The sequence below is a fragment of the Pimephales promelas genome, chromosome 19 (assembly GCF_988280905.1).
Source record: "Pimephales promelas chromosome 19, fPimPro1.hap1.1, whole genome shotgun sequence".
Classification (NCBI taxonomy): domain Eukaryota; kingdom Metazoa; phylum Chordata; class Actinopteri; order Cypriniformes; family Leuciscidae; genus Pimephales; species Pimephales promelas.
Genome location: NC_142787.1, coordinates 17567510 through 17586857, shown reverse-complemented (window position 1 = coordinate 17586857; position 19348 = coordinate 17567510). Strand labels below are relative to the sequence as shown.

At 36.6% G+C, this 19348-nt stretch overlaps 1 protein-coding gene across 1 annotated transcript; it reads right to left on the bottom strand.

The window, feature by feature from the left end:
• Positions 1 to 712: 712 nt before the first annotated feature.
• On the bottom strand, positions 713 to 18917 carry ell2 (elongation factor for RNA polymerase II 2). Its single transcript, XM_039688161.2, has 12 exons — positions 18728 to 18917; positions 14433 to 14480; positions 13051 to 13172; positions 12804 to 12967; positions 10398 to 10657; positions 6996 to 7120; positions 6788 to 6854; positions 5491 to 6151; positions 3746 to 3809; positions 3332 to 3503; positions 3167 to 3211; positions 713 to 3065 (listed from the first exon to the last, which is right to left on the bottom strand). The coding sequence occupies exons 1-12, from the start codon at positions 18857 to 18859 to the stop codon at positions 2949 to 2951; spliced, it is 1977 nt and encodes a 658-aa protein (XP_039544095.2). The 5' UTR covers positions 18860 to 18917; the 3' UTR covers positions 713 to 2948.
• Positions 18918 to 19348: the final 431 nt, after the last annotated feature.

Here is a 19348-nt window from a genome sequence, read left to right as displayed (position 1 = left end):
AACTTTTCATCACGAGTAAAACAGAAACGAATCTTCCTTTGTTTACACCCTTAAAGGATAGGGCGGGGTTTAAGTTAACCACTCCTTGATAAAAATAAATATATACATAATACATAAATTTAAAAAAAAATGCCAATTTGTTGGAGGGAGCCACTATGGTGTTTGTTAACGAACCCTTTAGAAAACGAATAGTCTTATTTAACTTTTGTTCACGGATGTTTCTTTGAACTGTGTGACCGCATGGGGAGTCCTATTCCTCTTGGACTATTGCACTTTTTTGTGGAGAAATATATTTATTTCTTATTCAGACTGAAGAGATGAAAAGAAAAAATATTAATAGGAACATTTTAGCATGATTTCGCATGAACGAGTCATTGAATGAGAAAAGATTCATACGATTCAAGTCAGGAGGAATCAAAATGTCTACCAAAACATTTTTCAATTACATCACAAAATGTTCAATAGTTTGAACAAAATTGAATAAAAAGCTAAAAAAAATATGGATATATCTATACACTTGAATTATGCTGATCTGGTCCTGTTAATACCAGGTAGATGATCGCAAAACATACACATTTATCACCAAACAATTAGTTAGTTCGATCTTTGACGCACAGGTGTTTTAATAAGCAACTGTTCAAAACCATTGCAGTGGAAATACGCTGTCATATGCATTCGTGGGTGAAAAATAAAATAAAATCAAGGCAGCAGATATGTTGTCAAGTTCACATTTTATTGAACTGATTTAATATATTTTAGGTGGACAGGTCAGGAACTCTTACAGTCTGAAACAACCCCCATCCACTTTTAAAACTAGAGATGACAGTGTTATGAGATTCTTGGCTTATTATTCAACATTAACATCTCTCTTTAGTGGTGTCAGAGGCACAGTCTCTTCCAAAGGGAAAAAATACAAGTGTTGGTCACACACACACACCAAATAGTTCCCCATCCAACCCAAATTACAATGATACCAGGTTGTGTGTAAATGCACATTCTTCCTTCCAAGCAACACTTTTTAGTGTCATCCCGAAATCTTTAGGGTTCAGTGTGGAGGCTATTTGAAAGCTGAGGAAATAAGCATCTGTGAAGTAAAGTGCTGCTGAATTTCTGTTAAATAGCGACGACATGGATTTGTTTGTAATCAGACATTGCGATCGGTCTATAAATGGGGACTAAAATGAACAGAAGCTCACACAAAAACATCTTGGCGAGTCTGAGAACAAATGAAGTCCCTGAACAAATCAGATAAGATGCCATCTGCCAACCCAAATACTAAAAACCAACATTTGTCGATGGTTAATTTGAGAATGGCTCACCCGGGTTTTTAAATTTCAATTAACAACACTGGAAAACAAAGGGAACAACACCCCGCTTTTAACAATGGAATAATTATGATTCTAAGACGAGAGAGATCACTTGTTTTCAGATCTCAAAACGACATCCCAAAATGTGCAAATACAATGCAGCAAGCCTCAAGAATCAACGAGCCAATCAGAATCCACGCTGGAGTTATTTGATCCAGTGAGAATTTGCATAATTGCAAGCAATGGTATTTTCAAGGCTGATTCACACAGCTGCATTCAGGATATTTTCCCTAAACAAAGATCAAAGAAAATAAATATTACCAAGACACCACAAGTGTTCGACCACCATCTTCTTTTAAATACCAAAGTGTCGCTCAGAGAAACGCGTCTTATTCCAGACTATCAACATAAGACTATTACTTTTTTTTGGCAAAACTTCCTACCACACAGGTTTTGTAAACATAATGTTTCCCTTAATCTTTAAGAAGTTTATCACTCACGATACCGTCAAATAAAGACTTCTATTTTTACGTAAATTTGAGAAGTTTTTTTTTAATACTCAAAATTCCAGCAATTCCTTTTAATTCAAAAAAACATAATATATATATTGCTATTCATATTTCATAAATAACTCTGAGACTTGCAATAATTAATGAATACATTTGAAATGGATATACAGGTCTGCCTCTGCTCGATGCATTTCCTCATAAATCAGTAGCACCTTCGCCATTAAGATGGTTGGATCATTTTCTTAAACAGAGCAGGCCCAAATTAAGAACATGTAACATGAGCCAGGTTGATCCCGAATGCTCTGGCTGTTCAAAGAAAAAAAAAAAATAGCAGCTTTTTTTTTTTTGGATTTTCGTTTTCCGTTTTTTCCTCTTTTAGTATATATATATCAAACCCTTTTCCTAGAGCCTCTGTCTTCCTGTATTTTCTGACCCACAACAATCCTTCCCAAGAATGAACAAAAACACTGAATATTTTTCACTCTCTCTCACTCACTCTCTCTCTCTCTCTCACTATCTCACTCACTCTCCATGAATGTGCGGTGGACCTGCGACCAGGTCATAACTTCTCCCCACTGCCCCGGGTGCTTGTCTCACTGATGCCACATAGTTATGTGTCTGTATTAATACCTTAAGGCATCATTTGCACTGTGGGCGTGAATACTGATGCTGTAAAAAAAAAAAAAAAAAAAAAAAAATACAGGGCCACTGGGAGAAAGGAAGTCTCAAGGCTCTTGGAAACACCCTCTTCTATGGCCACTTTTTCACATGTACTGGCTCGATCACCCCTGTGCAAAAGGCTTCAAGAAATAAGCGTTGTAAGGCCCGCGGTTTTGCATTGCGTAACTTTTCTTTTTGCATTCAAGAATGTTTAATTTTTCTTTGTCTTTTTTCTTTCAAAAAAAGTCCTTCAAAAAGAAAGAGAATGAAGAATAAAAGAAAAAAAAAAGAATGAACAAAGAAAGAAAATCAGAAAAAGAGTGATAAAAGGCGGCCAGGTATGGGAAACAGGCGAGTGGGGGATCTGTAAATAGAATAAATAAGGAGCTGTTTGATCCCCACACTCCCCTAAACATGGTACTCCGGCTGAGGAGCGCTCTGATTGGCCGAGGTGTTTGCTTGGTCCCGTGCCCTACAGCCAGGACTGCGCCCTCCGCTGGTCGAAGTCAGCGATCAGCCTTTTGATGTGGGCCAGTTTGTTGTGCAGGTACTCACAGCGCTGTTTTTCTTCATAGTAGTTTGGGCTATGCTGTAAAACAAAGTGTCTCAATATATATATATATTTTCATTTAACAGTATATTTGTTTACTAAAGGACCCAGATGGGCAAGACATGCTCAGTTACACTTACTTGTTTAATTTTTTTGTATTCTTGCAGCACCTGTTCATGTACTTCCTGGAAGGAAAAGACAGACACTTATTGCCTGCATAAATGTATACATAAATTATAGTTCTTCATATAAAGAAAATGTCACACATTAAGAGCATTAAAGCAAAAAAAGTATTGTTCTTTTACCTGATACTCTTTAGTTCCTGGAGCTAGACGCCTACACCTGCTGTCCAGTTTTGTAAAACGACGTGTAACGCTCTCAACACGGGCATGAAGGATACGATACTCATCATATTCTGCATTGAAGTCATCCTTATAGTGCTGCCTCTGATCCATAGATATCACTGCAGTGTACTTACTGGAATAAAACAGCAAAAAACACAATGAGACTCAAGATTTTGTTCATTTCTTATATATAGTTTGTCCATTGAAAGAAAAAAATAATAAAATTAAATAAAAAGTGTACATATGTTAATATATACACACACATCCAATTAAAATTATATGCAGAGGGTTTATGCGGAAACACAATATACACAAGTCAAAGTTCACTTACACTATGCAGAAGCATGCACTACAAAGTAGTCAAAGTTCACTCACACTATGTAATCAGGCTTCGTTGGGATTGGCATTTCAGTGCTTTTGACAGGCTTGTCTTTACCAGCTGTAAAGAGACACACCAGTCACGTACAAACATGAATTACCATTTACCATACTGCCATTTCACAAGAACACGTAATACATGAGCTTTGGGTCTTTAGGAACTGAATAACCTATATGATGTTGTGAACTAAAGTTCATGTTTCTAAGCCAAATGTAGCATAAATCTATCAATCAGGCCTGACAATGTGCTTCATTCACAATTCCAGACATCCAGCTAATCAATTGAAATTTGGCCGTTATTTGCAAGAGGTCCTCGCTGCAGTCTGTAGCACGATGACGTAGCTGGACGGTCCAATACGTAGTGGATGGATGTGTGTTTTGGTGACGTCATTTACGCATGCGCAGTGCCGATCTCTGATTATAATTCGAATGCATTGGTTTTAAGTGATATGTAAGCTGAATATTGTACGGAGATGATGTTCAAACTGTGTAGTATAATACTGTTAAATAATAATAAGTAATTATTGATGAATAAGTAAGGAAAATGCTAAAATAATAACAGCATGGGGAAAATAAATCTTGTAATAATAAACTCGCATTTATGTTATACATTCAGAATTGCGAGAAAAAAGGTCAGAATTCTGACTTTATAGCACACAATTGCGACTTTATTTCACGCAATTCTGTCTTTATAACATGCGATTGAGGCTTTATTTCACCTAATTCTGTCCTTACATGCGATTGAGGCTTTATTTCACCTAATTCTTTCTCTATAACATGCGATTAAGGCTTTATTTTACCTAATTCTGTCTTTATAACATGCGATTGAGGCTTTATTTCACCTAATTCGGTCTTTATAACATGCGATTGAGGCTTTAGTTTATTTCACGCAATTATTATAACATGCGATTGAGGCTTTATTTCAAGCAATTATGTCTTTATGACATGCGATTGAGGCTTTATTTCAAGCAATTATGTCTTTATAACACGATTGAGGCTTTATTTCACGCAATTCTGACTTTATATCTCACAATTCTGAGAAATAAAGTCAGTATGTGAAAAGTATACTCGCAATTGTAAGGAAAAAGTCGCAATTATTAAAAAAAAAGTTTTATTCTGAAAGCTCTGAAAATAAGAGCGTCGCTCGTGATGTATTCTTGGAAGATCAACGATTGTTCACCAACTCTCTACACTAACTAGGCCTATGAATTATTAATGTGTATGTGCCATCAGCGTTTATCACAGGATCGCGTTTAAAGTCTGTTTAGAGAGAACAGTGTCATCCCCTAATTTAATAACAAATTATCATTTCGACAGAATCAAAACTAACTAGCTGTAAAATAACATTATTCATGAACAATCTGTTACATTAAATTAAAGCTGCTTTGAAACAATCTAAATTGTTAAAAGCGATATATAAATCAAGATGACTTGACTTGACTAGTGCGCATGCGCGCGTTACAGGGTCCAACACGTATTGGACCATCCAGCTACGTCATCGTGCTAGAGGCTGCAGCGAGGGGTGTCTCGTTATTTGACTTACTGGTACGGTTTACAATTCCTTAGTTAACAGACATTGGTGGCATTCGGTAAATCGCATGTTTTCTGTCAAATCATTTGATTCAATGATTTATTAATTCAGTGACTTGTTGTCATTAAAATGAACGATCAATTAATCATTGATGCAAATGCCACAAAATGCATGTGGAGGACGCAAATACAACATGAAGTGCAAAACAAACCTTCTTTGTCCGATTCGTGGCTGATGTTGGCAGGAATGTGTTTATGTTCTGCCTCACTCCGGTGTTTCTTTCTGGGCTGTGCTTCCTTGTCACAGTGATCCTCCTTGCGATGCGCTCTATCCCTCTTCCGATCCTTTTCTTTGTCCATCTCTCGTTCTCCATCTCGCTTCTCTTTATCTTTGTGCTTCTTGGACTTCTTGGGCTTTTTGCTGCCATTGCCGTCACGGCTGGCTGTAGGAGACGCGGCAGAGGAAACGTGGGGGCCACTGCTGGTGGTAGTGGTGGAGGTGATGGTGGTTGTCGAGACAGTACAGGTAGAGAAGGATGAGGGGGAGGTCGTGGAAACCGGCTGGCTGGGAGGGCTAGGCGTGTGGTTGCGGGGCGCGTAGCTCTCCGAGGAGTTCCCACATATAGAGCTCTGGTCCAGGGGCAGATCCTGAGACCCCCGGCCCTCCGGCGTGCTGGGGGAATTTGAACTAGAGCCTGTGACAGGTGGAGGGTGAAAAGCAGGTCCGGGGCAGGCTGCCGTGGGTGCAGGTTTTTTGTCCCCAGTTTCCGAAGGATGACGACCAGACGAGGGAGGTCCTCGGTTACTGAGATGGGAGATTCGAGGCTTCTTAGACATCAGAGGATCGATGAAGTCGGCCTCAGGTTGCTGTTTCTGAATAGAACAAAAACATTATTCTTGTTTCTGGAAATTTCATGGAAATGCAAAGAGTGACTATTTTTGTATGAAGCTAAACATATAGAAAAATAGTTTATATTATGTAAAAAAAAGTAATTTTATATTAATATAAAATAAAGTATATGTTGTTTATGCTGCCTTCAGAGGGCGCAGACTGTTAGGTCCTTTACATCCAATCTGCAAGAAATGACATCACTGCTGCATGGTACAAACTCTGCTGATCCTGCAGCCAATGTGGCCACTTGCTTAATATTTAAATAGTCTGGTTCAGTGTTTGCTGAAGGGTAGTACTCTGAAACCCTCCACCTCCCCCAGTTCCACCTACGGGATTTATGTACATCTATTCATGCAGCAGCAGCAGCATATCTTACATGCTCAAGAGGCGTGTCACTGTCTCTATTAGCAGTCGCAAAAATCAGCAGCAGCATAGCAGATTTAGTCATCTAAGACCAAATACATTAACATTGCCATATTCCAAACACAAGCTAAAACTATTTTGACAGTTGCCATGATTGAATATACAAATATGTGTGTGTGTGTGTGTGAATATGCATATATGAATAATTAACATATAATAAGATATATAGAAATATGTTTATGTATGTGGCATACCAGTGGGGATGTTGGCTCTTTGGTTGGGCTGCTGGATGAGACAGACTCTAAATTCAAGCCCAATTTACTGTTGGAGGGAGACAAAATTAAACTAATTCAAGCTTTGCAAAAAAAACTATTTAGATCTCTTGTACTGGATCTCAAAAACGATTCATGTTCAATTACAAAGTCATTCTTCTTTTAATTGCAAGTGACCCGCAAATCTTACCGTGCCAGGATCCTGTCAACCTGAACCCGTTCATCCTCCGTATAGCCCGGCCAATCCCTCTGGACCTCACGGAAAATAAAGTCTTTCAGCGAATATGAGTTATCCTTAGGGTTTAGATTGGCCACCTATTGGAATGGAAAATATTGCGTTAATTGCTTTTCCTTTGATTAATATACAAGACATAGAAAGTTTTTTTAAAAGGACCAGTTTTATTTTTTTTTAAATGAAAAAAAAAAATCATTTAATTTGTGCCATATTTCATTTAATTAGTGGTGCTTTCTAAAGCAAGCTTGATTTTTAAACAAGCACTGAATAAAATATGAACCTAGCTCGTCTTAAACTGTAAAAATGTAGTAAATTCTCATTTAATGTAAAAATATAAAATGACCAATACTGTTTTAACTACTTGTACACATTTGATAGACAGGAGAATTAACACTTTGCATCCTTGTTTAAGTCGGCATACTTAAGAGCGACAGATACACACACACACACACACACACACACACACACACACACGCACTATAAATAGTAATGCAAATGGACAGTAAGGCAAAGGGATATAGTGTTACTTCTTACATTACAACCCAACAAGGGGGACCGTTTCAGATTCTCAGTCTTTCCTTCATTTCTAAAGAAGGAGAGAAGCTGTTTTCATACTTCCTTATTCAAAGACTGAATAAATTCCTTCTATACGTGATAGAAAGTGATGAGAACCGTGATATTTCTCTTTAGAAACTAGTGGGGAGAACCAAAATTTCTCTTTTTACCCTTTTTGATGACAAAAGCCATTCAAATATGACTTCTGTCAACAGCAAGACCTTGTATCAACTGAAATGAACTATGCAGGTCTCTTCGGCATGTGAGCTGTTTAAGCATGCATGTGCATAATTACACTAATAAGGTTAATTTATGGTTGCCTAATTTCCCACGTGCTATACATTCAGCTGTGGTGAATGCAAGTCTTTGTGTTTGGGCTGTTAAATGAGGACATGCATTATGCGACACTGTACTTCTGCAAAAGTGCCATGAGTCAGTAGCCTATTAGATCACAGCTGTGATTTGATACTAACTATGCTTCAAGTCTCTGTCACCTATCCTGAACTGATATGAATGATTATGACAGTCCTCGAGCTGCATTCAAAGAACTTGCACAGCAATTTAAGTGCAATTAATGCCTTTCTAGTAGGGCTGAACGATTATGGAAAATAATCTAATTGCGATTTCTTTTTTTAACCAATATTGCGTTTGCGATTTAATATGCAAGTACTTTAAGTTCTTTACCTTCTGATCTAATTTTTTTCTTATTAATTAATCTTAACACTTAAAATATGTATTTAATTACATATGTAAAAATACATATATATATATATATATATATATATATATATAAACATTTAATTAAACCAATTACATGTTTAGAATTTTAAATAGGCTATATAAACTAATATCGCTTCAAAATATAAACGCTAGTAAATAAAGAGGAACAAAAAAGCATTACAAGCAATAAACAAAGAGTGCTTTCAGTATTTAAAAGTACGCTGTCTGAATGTTTTTCATTCAAGAGCTGGAGTGATTCCCCCCCCTCAGTTTAAATACGATAAGCTGCATTCACACAAATTAACATATCTCTTTTGAAATTGTAAATGTGGTTTGTCCTGTTGGTTTAAGATATAACTGACCATGTTTATATTCATTTCTCGTCATAAAAGCATTTTGAGATGCAAGTAAATTTAACCAACGAGTCACTCACAGCCGCATGCACGAGCGCTCTTCAAAAAAAGTGCACGCAAGTATTTTAAAATGAAAGCAGCCTTCTCAGTGATTTTCATATTTTTAATATATAAGCCAACTGCATTCCAAAAGACATAAATAATGCCTTTGTGGAGCATTTGTAAGGAAAGTCCCGGCGGCCAAGAGTAACGTTATAACATCAAGTAAAGCGGCAAAACCTGTGCAATGAAGCCTGCGAATGTCCTTGTAATTCGGTTAAATCCCAAACTTTCGAGCAGTGTCTTGTATGTGAGAGAGAGGAATTAGAAGCAAGCAAAATTGTTTCTAAAGCATGCGCAGCGTCATCACGCATCTGTGTTTAAAAACTACGCTCAGACTCGATTCTGAAATTCTTTGAATCGATCCAGAATTGTTGGAGAGGGGATAAATAACACAATGTGACATACATTAAAAATAAACTGTTCTTTCCTGTATGCCAGACCTATATGCATATCGTGCCAAGTTGACTGCTTTTCTCTCGCGCATCACGTGACCAGTTTAATCACCATGGTAATCGCAGCTTTTGCGATTACAAAATTGCGTTTCATCATATCGCGATATAATCGCAAATGCAATCAATTGTTCAGCCCTACTTTCTAGTCAGGCATCTTGCTCTATAAACATATTAAAGAATATGGGGGTTGAATAAAAAAATTTGATTAAAGATTACGAAGCCAAAAATTTTTTTTGTGTGGATTGACTTGCATGTATGAATTGTTCACCACAAAACGATCAATTTAGGCAAACAAAGTACTGAATATGGTCAATTTTGATTTCATGGGGACTTTAAAATGTAATCAACAGCACTTTCAGCATAATGTTGATTATTTTGACTCATCACTTGTCTCCTTTAAAAAAAAAAGAGGCAAAGTGAGGTACTTACAATGGAAGTGAATGGGGACAATTTGAGGATTTAAACCATTTTGTAAAAACAAAACAAAAAAACATGTGTCAAAACTACTGTTAAGTTTAACTTCATTAAACTCCTTTTTACAGCCATTTTAAGGTTTTACTACTTTACTAGGTTGGTACACTACCATTCAAAAGTTTATTAAAATTTAAAAGTTTAATAAACTTTTAAATATTAACTTTAATAATAAACATTTAAAAAAATCAAAAGTTAATAACAATTAATATTTATATTCATTTATATTCAGTAAAGATGCATTAAATTGATCAAAAGTGACTAAAGTAAAAAAAACCTTTTAAATAACTACTATTCTTTTGAAAAAAAAAATGTATCAAGGTTTACGCCATATTAACCCGCACAACTGTTTTCAACATTGATAAATGTTTTATTGAGCAGCAAATCAGCACATTAGAATGATTTCTGAAGGAGCATGCGACACTGAAGACTGGATAAATTATGCTGAAAATTCAGATTTCCCATGACAGATATAAATTACATTAAATATATTATAGACTGTCATTTTAAACTAATAATATTTCACAGTTTTACTGTATTTTAAGTCATAAATGCAGTCTTGGTGAGCATAGGATCTAAAATCTCAAAGGAAAGTGGAAATGAATTGCGTGTTGAATTAACATTAAACCAGCTGTCAATTGAGCTTAACTTTTTGCTTTAATCCAGAGAACTAAACTGGTTCCACTCCCCAATCCCTCTCTCACCTGGTGTAGTGTTGTGCCCATAGAGTTGCGATCTTTCTGGCTGATGCCATCTCTTTGGAGTCTGGCGAGCACCTCTAGCTTCTTGTAGGAGCGCAGGGCCAGGAGGTGAATGACGCGGTCCCGGTACGGACGTTGTGATACGGGGTTGTTGGTAAGGCACTTGCGGATGGTATTGGCTGGGTTAAGGGGGGTGGTCTGCTTCCTCTCTGGAGCCGGGTCGGGGGCTGAAGGGGCCGGTTTTCGATGCTGGATTTTTTTGTCTATAAAAAAAAAAACATTCACAGAGAGATGGCCAATCAGAGAAGTAGTTAAAACAGCTAAATTTATTATAAGGATTTCTGTCAAAGTCTCTTAGCACTGCTTTACTAACACTGGAATATTATGTGTGGAAATATGTAGGATTAGTGCTAAACCAAGTGTCTAGATGGTATATCATTTCCATTGGTGGGTAATACTGTCTAAGGTGCCAGAATATGTTTTTACCATTCCAATGTGCTACTTTTCCATTTATTTTCTATGTAAAAAAAAAAAAAAAAAAAAAAAAAAAAAAAATCGCAATACACGGACGTCTTTAACCGTTGCAGCATCTCACGCATGACATGGCATTCTAAAAACCGTGGCGCTCATTTCTGTGTGAAACGGCCATAATACCGCTCAATTTCTCTACTGTGAAAAGGTCAAAAGATAACCAAGGAATACAAGTCAGAAACTGCACATTCAATTTTAATTGAGCACAATTAATTTTGCAACATTCATGTCAATTAATTATATCTCATGTTTTTTTTTTTATTAGCGTTTAGACAATTGATTCGAGTTTTGAAATTAACCATGGGAACATTTTAAAGGAGCCGCTTGTTACTCAGACAGCACATTGATAACATACCGAGTAGTGTTTATTTTAGTATTGTACCAAAATATAGTACCAATGCTTCTGACACTCTCCAAACAATACTGAAGTACCTATATGAGCCTCAGAAAAGTTTCATCAAAAAGTAATTTTAAAGATTAAGAGTAGCGACTCTTTAACCATCCTACTCTCCCTCGGTTTGCCCGAACATGTGCCGATGACTAGATGACATCCAGATACAAACTTTCACTGTCTCACCTCCTGCCAGTCAGGTGAAACTCTTGCGTCAGTGGATAATAAGCTTTGGCAGTCACATATGTAGCAGTGTACAGCAGACTGGGAGGAATCGAGGAAGGGAGGATCTTTTCAACTTAGAATAATACAGCAAATCTGCACAATTTTGAACTCTTGCATGTTTCTCTCAGATTAACCACACAAACAAAAGAGTGTGACTAGGCTTCCTGAGCACCAGCTGCTGCAAAGCCTTTCTTTTCTTGTTCTTCCTTTTGCTGTGAAAAATGTGCAAGCACCCGATCAGTCCTCTCCTGCGGCTCAGTGCCGAGGGAGGGGAGTGAAACTAACTTTTCCAGTTTTGCCAGCTGTGGTGCGGAGCTCAGGGGCTCCCAGAGGGGAGTGACAGCTGAACAGGTGCTGAGAGACAGGTTGTGCCTAGATGGGGTGAAATATAATGAGCTGCATTTGAGTGTTAGTTAAAGACACTTTAAAAACCCTCAAGGGTTCTCTTTTTTTTCCTAAATTGTGATACCTGTTTTAAAACATGAGTTAAAGCGGGTCTCTAGGGTTGCAGCAATGTCTTTCCCCTGCAGTTTTTAAAAAGCAAGAATGGCTGCTTTCATTTAACAACCTAAGCAGGTGTCATTGCAGGTGACAATACCCATATAAGATTTGAATGATTCAGTATGTTACTTTTCACTTCACAATAAATTCTGGGGCACACTGGTAATCTCAGAGGCATGGGTGGACCACGACTTAGCCAGTGAGATAAATAGGATCAACTTTTACTTGCTTTTTTCTCTTGACCCTAATCCATACATCACTCTCTCTAAAGCTCCCAATTGGTTTAACGCACATGGTTACGTGCTCAGGGACAATTGAACTGGGCAAATGTTAGAGGTCTATGTGACCTGATTGATGGGAGATCACAAAATTATTATTTTGTATAAATCCATTCCAATGTAAAAAAAAATGAGCAAACTCATGTAACGTTGTACTACACGCAGATCCAAAATGGAAATGAAAACAGAAACCGAAAAGAAAACCACATCCTGTGTAGATAATCTTGAAACAGAAACATCTCGGCTGAAACTAGGCTGAAATTAAAATAGAAATGCTTGAAATGCTAAATTAACTGGAACAAGAACAAACAAAAAAAATCCAGTGAGATTCCTTTGTGGGCTTTTTACATGTTCAATTGTTAACATAGGGTTTTTTTTAATTTAGGATTAATGGAATACTGGGTACTCCCCTTATCTACATGACCAGAATGTGTTTGTATGTGCATGTTACAGGAGATAAAATGCCTTGGATTAATATCAAACCTCTGAACGGTCCTCCGGGTTTGATGAATTTGGTGCTGTTCTTGACTTTATCCTCCTCTGCTTTGGTCACGCGCTCTTTGGTCACCTGGTAGGAGTCATTGGTGGCACATACTGTCATTTTGTCCTGAATCGTTCCCAAGGAGGACAGATTGGGGACCCCAGAGCTAACAGGCACAGAACAGTTAAAAATGAAATACAACAGCAAAATGAGCAGTAGTTTTTGACAAGAAATTCACTGTACCCTTACCTAGATATGTACTGGTGGATACACTCAAAGCTTCCTTGAGGATTGTCTTTTCCGTAGTTGGACAGATAAAAATCGAAGTTTTGAGAGCCATCGGAAGCATCTGTTGTTGGGATTTTAATGCGCTGAAGGGGTGGAGATAAAAACAAGTTTAATTATTTGAATGCTTAAAGGTAATCGTCATAATCATCATCATCATCATTCAAAAAATTTATAATAATCTACAACTAATATTAGATTGCTACTGTACCTAGACAGTAATTTAAGGCATCTTAGGTTTTTATTTTTTGGCTGTTTCAAAAAGCAGTCATTATGCTGCCTTATACCTAGTTTTGGACACATTTTAAGGTATCATTGCATTTCTCCTTCATTAAGTAGTCAATCCCACAATGACAATATGTCAGAGTTGAGAGAAATCACAGTTATAAATGCTTTTATTTCACAAATTCACTAAATACTGATAACTATTGTTAAAAACAGTCCTGTCTGACTACTAATCACCAATATTTCAAACCTAAGCTTAAAAAAATAACAAATTAGAACTGTTGCCTAAATAACTTAGATAAAATGTTTAAGTTGAGGTACAAAAAAATAAAATGGATCTAAATAGAAATGAACAAAGTAACAAAAAATTATATATAAAAAAGCCATAACCACCATAAGAGACGTAAACTAAAACTAAAATGAAAACATAAAAAAATCAAGATATTAACAAATACTATATATATATATTATAAACTATAATAGTATATAAATAATACTAAAACAACACTGCCAATCACTTTGTAATTTCTTGTATTTATTTTCTGTGTTGAGGGCTATTAGCATAGCAACATGCTAATGCAAAACTATTGGAATCAACAGTCAGCATGAGTCAAGTCTTTTGACCATTTCTCATTAAGATGTGTTTGACTGACAGTTAAAGGAACTGGCACCCATGTAGAGCGTTATAAATAATTCACCTACGAGGATCCGTCACTGTTGATGGATCTCGTCTAAGATGAGCTACAAGGCAGTTTTAAAACAGACTCATTGTGACAGAACAGTCAGACACTAGTTATTTAAGTAGACTATGTATTTAGAGAGAGTATTCATGGGCGTAAAACCGGAACCGTACTCGCCGACCCAGTATTTATAGTAACACAGTGTCTGAAGTAAACTACAGCATGTTGTCAGCAGGGTCAGATGTTAAACGGGTGCTTTCAGTGTAAAAGTGAGATACCTCCCAATTAAACTACAGAAGGCTCAGGGCTCTCTATAAAGACAAAAGGTCCAGAAGGGTGCTTTGAGTAATTCACACCCTTCAGCAGGTGATGATACTCATTCAGACACTGTAAAACTCATATCAATGGGTCTATTCCACAAGTAATGGAAAGTCAACTTACCCCTTGAAGACCCTGAAAACGTATCGTCGCCTGTGGGAATGGTGCATTCTGGAAAAGATGAGAATATTCATGTCAACTAATTCATAAATGAAACCTGCCGCTAAAAAGTAATTTAAAGCTACACTGTGTAACTCTTTTAGTTTATTCTTAGCTAAAAACACTTAGTTCTTTTAAAAATATATGTGCTCATTAATGTATATTTACTTCGTTCAAGTAATAAAGTATTCTCGTGAGTGTATAATATGCCATTGAAAATATATACGGGTAAGGGGTTCTAATGTCAGTCGCCATGTTGCCCCACCATCTTGAAAGTACATTAGCCAAAGAGGGACATCCCCGTTAATTCAAGCTTCGCCTTTCGCGTTTGAACACTCATGGACGAGGTCGAACTGGAAGCCATGTTAATCTTGGACTACATTGGCCACCATAGGATTTAAAACGAAATCGGAATTGAGAGGTACACAAACTAATATTCACTGGATGGTCATATACCTTTTCACCGCTAGATGGGGGTAAAAATCACACAGTGTAGCTTTAATCTAGCAAAACATTCAAATACAAGTGACCACATGGGTATCTGCTAATTTAATTAAAAAAAACTATGAAATGCAGCAAGATTAATGTGCTCAATAGTGTGTATAGTGTGCACAGTTAGAGTATGTGCATTTTCTGCATGGTTACCAGCAAGACTTACTACTTCTCTAAAAATGTGCAGTTTACAACTAGATTACACAGCAAAAAATACCATATCCCTCAATTCAACACACTCGACTTGAACTTTCAATTCCACTTGATTTTATTTTACAGTACATACCATGTTTAGAGTACATTCTGTGCAGAATTCATTAAATTGTTAAAGGAACAGATGCATGTACATACACCAAACTCTTTACTTCCTAGCAACCACACACCTTTAGTTATATTCAAATACTTCCCAAAGCCTCCTCCATCTCTAAAGGCTTGTTTAACCAGATCACAACCCCCCACCCCCCAAGCACACTTGCACACAGACTAGATCAGATCACATTACACAGGAGTAGGAAGAAGTGCGATTAAACACTCATGATTTGGAAACCTAAACCAGTGGTTCTCAACTCTTAAAACAGGGTTGCACATCTGTGCTGAGTCAGGGTCACGGACACAATGCTATATGCAAATAATAAAGCACCACTTTCCATTTAATCGTGCATAATTAAGATAGTAAAATTCATCTATGACACACATTTGCATATTTCTGGGCTATGCGGTCCAGTGTCATTTTAATACATTTCAATATCTGACTTTAACAACTTTATGGTGCTGCTTCGTCAAGTCACACGTTTCGAAACTTGATGTCCAACATAAATTTCGCAGGAAAACCACAAGTGACGGAAACAGGCAATGTAGTTAAAATGGCTTCCTTAGTAAATCAAACACTACAAATAAATACAGACATGCTTTTGCAACTTGAGATCTATTTTCAAAATTTACAGCGATGAAAGAGATAAGGCACGGCTCCAGGATCATCACTGAGGTTCACGCATTCCCTGTCTTTGGCCCAACTGTATTGTCCCATTACCGAGAGACGAATAATGATTAACCACGAGCTCAGCTAAAAACGGTAGCTGAAAGACAAACAGATCTGGAACATAACAACATGTGCCAAGACACTGTAAATACCCAATTCTGGTCAGTGAATCAAGCTAGCTGAAGACACAAAGCATATTGAGCATTCTTGCCTATATTGCAGCATAATGCCAAAGCTAGAGCAGGTATGGTAAGGATGAACTAAAGTAATCCCTGACTATTATCTGATTAATATAGGAGAACACTAAGCCCTGCATGATATGATCACTACAGTACATTCTTTACATTAGCTCACATTTCATACACAAGATTGTTATGCAACCTTCTGTAGTGCTTTAATATTTCGTCATAGCATTTTTTGAACACGTAAGATATTTTCAACTGAACGGCAAGTACTTTGCTCAAACTAAAATATTCATAAATCACCTTTGTTGACAGAAATAGTAACATGCCTAATATAAATATTAGATGAAAATCTTAAACTTAAGTTAAATGAACATTGAAACCTTGGCGACTGACACAAATAAGCACTAAAACTGATATGAGAATAAATTAGAGATGAATACAAATATTTACCAAAAAGACAAAAATGTCCTACTTAAACTGAAGGTAAAAAAAAAACAAGATCTATTTATATAAAAAAAATTCTCATTTAGAATATTAATAAACACAATAGTCCTAGATTAAATCAAAGGAATTGTATGCGTCTTTTGGTGAGCACTGAGCTTAAAAGGATAGGCTAGTTCACCCAAAAATTAAAGTTCTGTCATCATTTACTCACCCTCAAGTTGTTTCAAAGTCAAACCTGTATGAATAAAGGTATTTTAAAGAATGTCGGTTACCAACCAGTTTATGCGCACCATTGACTTCCATAGTATGGAAACAAAATACTTTGGAAGCCCCAAAACTGTTTGGTTACCAACATTCTTCAAAATATCTTCTTTTGTGTTCAGCAGAAGAAATAACGTCATACAGGTTTGGAACAATTTGAGGGAGAGTAAATAATTTTTGGGTGTACTATCCCTTTAAGACTCATTCAGCTGGCCTCGCCGATGGTGTGTTGTAACATTTTGAGTATCAACCAAACTGCAAGTCCTAATCAACAAAGACAAACAGAAACATTGCCAGTCTAAAGCAGCCAGGAACTTGATGGATTATGAAGCTAAATTTAGTCCCAAACAAGCTTCAAGGTTCAACTTAACTCTTTTTAGAGGAATTCCAAACTAAATGGGTTGACTAACTTTATATGTGGCCTGGACATTCACCTGCATTGGTGGTTAGGTCCAATCATTCCAACCTAAAGCAAATCTTGGGCCTAAACGTTTAGCTGGATTTGGCCTTCCAGGATTGAACGAACCATCTCTATGAACCCAGCGCACAGTTTTTTTCCCCTTCTTTTTTACAACGGGCCAGCTATAGCTTTAAGTCAAACACTGCCTCGTAAGCACTTTGAGCAGTGTAGAGCTTTAAAAAAAAATCCAGACAATGCAGCTCTTCATTGAAGCTGCCTGATTTCTCCTAGTAAGCCAGTAGAAACTCTTTCAGGCTTTTGAAATGATAGAAATGCCCAGAAGGTCTTTTTTGTTTTTATCAATTTCCTTATCTTAGTGACATAGGCTAGGCCTATTCATTACAGTTTTACACATCTAACTCATGCATTGTACTACTACTCACTTGAAGGACCCAAATGGAAAGAATCATACATCGTTTGTGGGCAGGAGTAGTTTAGGAGATTTTATCAAAATTACATGAAAGATAATTTGTGCACTATTAAAAATGTACAAGCCAGAGTAATGGGTTTCCCCACTTTGTCACACATCAAAAGCAAAAAGACTAATTTCTAGTGAAAAATAACTTATCTGCTGTGTTTTTTAAGATAAATATGGATGCCTAGCACATGATAAACGACGGTTATGTAATAAAACAACAATTTATCTTGATAAATCAAACTCCTCAGGTGTGTATAACTATTCCAAGCTAACTAGCTAGCTCAGCAACAATATTTAGTGTTTCATTGTGTCTCTAACCCATGTTTATTTGGACTAAGTGTCGTGAATGTAAAACAAACAACAAAAATATCGCCACATTTATGAACTTAATCATTGTTGGAGGACTGCCAGCTAACGTTAGAAACATTAGCCATGCTATCAGCTAGCTCACCAAACTTTAATTTTTGTCTAACCCAAATACTTTTTCGTATGTAACACGAAATAATTACGTTACAGAGTCTGTAAACCAACTAAAATGATCAAGATGTCGAAATGACAGACAGCTGAATCGACGTTATTCGTTTGTATAGAAAGTTTTATCTAACCGTTAGCATTGTAGCTCACATTTCGAGGATAAAATACAATAAAACACACAACCTACACAACATCATCGCTTTATCCAGTTTAAATAAGCTCTAGCAATTACTGAGACTTCAAACATGTATACAAATTCATTAAATGTGGTTTTTAGTGTTCAAATTACATACAGAGAGTTCATAGCAGGTAATGGTGTGTTGGCATAATGCTCACTCCCTAGAGTCTTTTTTCTTTATTAAAAAACATTTTCCAATCAATTCTGCAAGGACATTAACCGACTGAAAACAATTATCAACTTTTAAGAGATGTTCTACTGTTTAGAGAGAAATAAAACATGATTATTTGACACTAAGGCTTTTTGTGGGCGAGCAAGCTCTCGCTGCTCTTTTCTCTCTATAAAACTGTAAGTTTTCCAGCACTCACCTTACAGTTTTGGTAATTTTCTAGCGCTTTAAAGGCTGATTCTGTCAGTTTGACATGTAAAACTGATACTCTGTCGCTCTTGCGACCACAATTGAGTCCATATGTGCCATCCTCGCAGAGAGCTGCCATCATCTTCACCAGCCCTCCACCATAGTCCCTCTGACATACGTGCAAACTCTCTCTCTAATGCGGACACAGAGGGAGGGACCTTCTCAAAACTAAGTTCCTTTCTGCTCTATAGCCTACTGTTAGAAAGATAGGAGACTGGTTGGGTCCTTTTTCTCTGTGTGGTACTTTGTTAGAGAGTTTTACTTGCTATTTTTTCCTCTATGATTCTTATCCAGTTCCACAAGTATCCTATAGTATTTGTATGATGATAAGATTTATGCTTGTTATTTTCACTATGCTTTTTTTATTTGATAAATTATAAATTTCTTGAAATGTTTCAATTATTGAAAAATTAATTCATCTGCTGATATTTGAAAATGTTGAGTCTAATTATAAGCATTAGCTGATTAAGAATCAACATTTTCTATTTTTATTAAGTATTAATGAAGTATGGCATTGCATTTAAAATGTATAATATAAAAATGTATTAATTGTCATTTTAATCCAGATATT

Bases quoted from the DNA above. Each gene is read 5' to 3' on its own strand.
- ell2 (XM_039688161.2), bottom strand. From the start codon at position 18,859: ATGATGGCAGCTCTCTGCGAGGATGGCACATATGGACTCAATTGTGGT. The intron at 6,855-6,995 runs GTAAGATTTGCG...TCCCTCCAACAG, and splicing joins GTTGACAGGATCCTGGCACG to TAAATTGGGCTTGAATTTAG. The intron at 3,504-3,745 runs GTGAGTGAACTT...GTTTTATTCCAG, and splicing joins ACGAAGCCTGATTACATAGT to TAAGTACACTGCAGTGATAT.